The sequence below is a fragment of the Chiloscyllium plagiosum genome, chromosome 39, assembly GCF_004010195.1.
Source record: "Chiloscyllium plagiosum isolate BGI_BamShark_2017 chromosome 39, ASM401019v2, whole genome shotgun sequence".
NCBI lineage: Eukaryota > Metazoa > Chordata > Chondrichthyes > Orectolobiformes > Hemiscylliidae > Chiloscyllium > Chiloscyllium plagiosum.
This window is the reverse complement of record NC_057748.1, coordinates 2,800,674-2,802,894: the sequence shown is the minus strand read 5'-3', so window position 1 is coordinate 2,802,894 and position 2,221 is coordinate 2,800,674. Positions and strand designations below refer to the sequence as shown.

The window sequence follows — 2,221 nt, the reverse complement described above, 5'->3', positions numbered from 1 at the left end:
TCTTAGGGCCAGTTTGACTATAACTAACAGATACTGCCTCAGAGAAAGGGCTTTCAAGTTTTTGAAAACCACTTGTACAATGCAAGGGGAGTGGCCGGTTCTCCCTGCTCAACTTTTCTCTGGTTTGGTTTGGTATTGGCTCAGTAGAGTTGCAAAAGCTGCTGGACCCAACGAAGCAGCTCCATGCTGATCCTCCTCTCTCTCTCTCTCTCTCTGACATCTCTCCTGTAAGACCCTGGGTTTGATTTTACCTTTTATGCCAAGGGGTGTTGATGGGGATTGTTGCAGGAATTTGGACCAGCATCATTAAGTTGGGATGATCCGTTGGGTTTTCGGATAGATTAAGGTATTCTGTATTCTGATCTCTTTTGTTTCATTCGGTAATTTTGTAAATAAACTCAGTTTTGTTTAAAACTTTGTGGTTTGACCAGCAGCATTTCTCCTGGAACATCTGCGTTACACCTGCTTAAAACAACGAGCAAAGCTAGGGTCTGGGCTACTTTCTTGAAATGTCTTGAGGGGGTCTGGCCTGGTCCATAATACTGTCCTTGCTAGGAGGTAGAGAAACAACGAGACTCTCAGTCACTGGTGAGATTAACCTTTCGTTTAATCTTTTGCTCACTACTTACACGATTAAGCTCACCACGAGGCTGGTGCCCAGGCTTTACTCAATGTGATTGCTCATGCTCCAACTGATGTAGGTTTTACAGCCTCTGATTGAAATCTCACTGCTGGGATTGAACCGGCATTGATAAATGTAGTCAGTCCTGAAGCTTGGTTTAAGGTCGACGGGGATTGCCGTGTCTTTACCTCAGACCGGCTTGCAGTAACCGAATGCCTTGCTCTCTCTTGCAGCCCATCATCAACCACAACCCCTGGATGCTGCTGTACTTCATCTCCTTCCTGCTCATCGTCAGTTTCTTTGTGTTGAACATGTTTGTCGGTGTGGTGGTGGAGAACTTCCACAAGTGTCGTCAGCACCAGGAGGCAGAGGAGGCGAGGAGGCGCGAGGAGAAACGCCTGCAGAGGCTGGAGAAGAAACGCAGGAGTAAGGACTTTCACTGGGAGAGACCCTTCAGCCCGCTGCGCCCTTGCAAGCCCTTAGAAAGAGCTGACCGCTTAGCCCCAGTCCCTTCACGTTCCCTGGTCTCTGGCAACTTTTGTTGAAAAGGAGGATGTTTCCCTCATTAACCAGCTTCTCTCAATCATGTCTCGAGTCAGACAGCACAGAAGGAGATGACTTAGCCCACAGTACTAGCAACTGTATGTTTGAAATCAGTCCCATTTGCCTGCTATTGCCCTGAGTCCCTGATAGTTTTACTTTTCAATGACCGATCCATCTCCCATTTGACGATTCCTTTGAATCTGCTCCACTGCCTTTCAGACAGTGAGCTCCTCGTCAACCTCACATTAAAGAATAAGTCCTGTTCTGGTTCATTGGCTGGTTTTTATCCTGTGATCCAGGAAAAATGTCCGTGTGTACAACGGGAACCTTTTGCTCCAGGGTCAAACATTACCTTTCATTTGGAACACGATGAACAGTAACTGCATACAAGCAATCATGCAATCTTCTGATATTTCTGATGTAAGCGATCTTATTAACTTATTCATGTTAACCCTTTCCACTGCAGTTATATTTGAGGTTTTTGGGCAAGATGATGTTGGCCCAGGTTGATAGGGTTTATACCTGGTACCATAGTGCACCTGGCACTGACCCTCCCCCTTCGATATCTGTGTCTGTGTGTGTGTGTGTATGTGTGTGTGTGTGTCTGTCTGTCTGCCTGCCTGTGTGTATGTGTCTGTCTGTCTGCCTGTATGTGTCTCTGTGTGTATGTGTGTGTCTGCCTGTGTGTGTGTCTGTCTGCCTGTGTGAGTGAGCGTCTGTGTTGGTGTGTGTCTGTGTGCATGTGTCACATGCATGTGTCTGCCTGTGTGAGTGTGTATGTGTGTGTCTGCCTGTGTGTGTGTCTGTCTGCCTGTGTGAGTGAGCGTCTGTGTTGGTGTGTGTCTGTGTGCATGTGTCACATGCATGTGTCTGCCTGTGTGAGTGTGTATGTGTGTGTCTGCCTGTGTGTGTGTCTGTCTGCCTGTGTGAGTGAGCGTCTGTGTTGGTGTGTGTCTGTGTGCATGTGTCACATGCATGTGTCTGCCTGTGTGAGTGTGTATGTGTGTGTCTGCCTGTGTGTGTGTGTGTCTGCCTGTGTGTGTGTGTCTGTAACTG

The 2,221-nt window shown here is 47.5% G+C and overlaps 1 protein-coding gene across 4 annotated transcripts in view; it reads left to right on the top strand.

Annotated features, from left to right (window-relative positions):
• cacna1ia (calcium voltage-gated channel subunit alpha1 Ia) overlaps positions 1 to 2,221 on the top strand; it is a 186,398-nt gene that overhangs the window by 139,728 nt on the left and 44,449 nt on the right. For all 4 annotated transcript variants that reach the window (XM_043679497.1, XM_043679498.1, XM_043679496.1 and 1 more), the window contains exon 23: positions 856 to 1,048. In XM_043679497.1, coding sequence (XP_043535432.1) covers positions 856 to 1,048 — 193 coding nt within the window. The remainder of the gene's footprint in view (positions 1 to 855; positions 1,049 to 2,221) is intronic.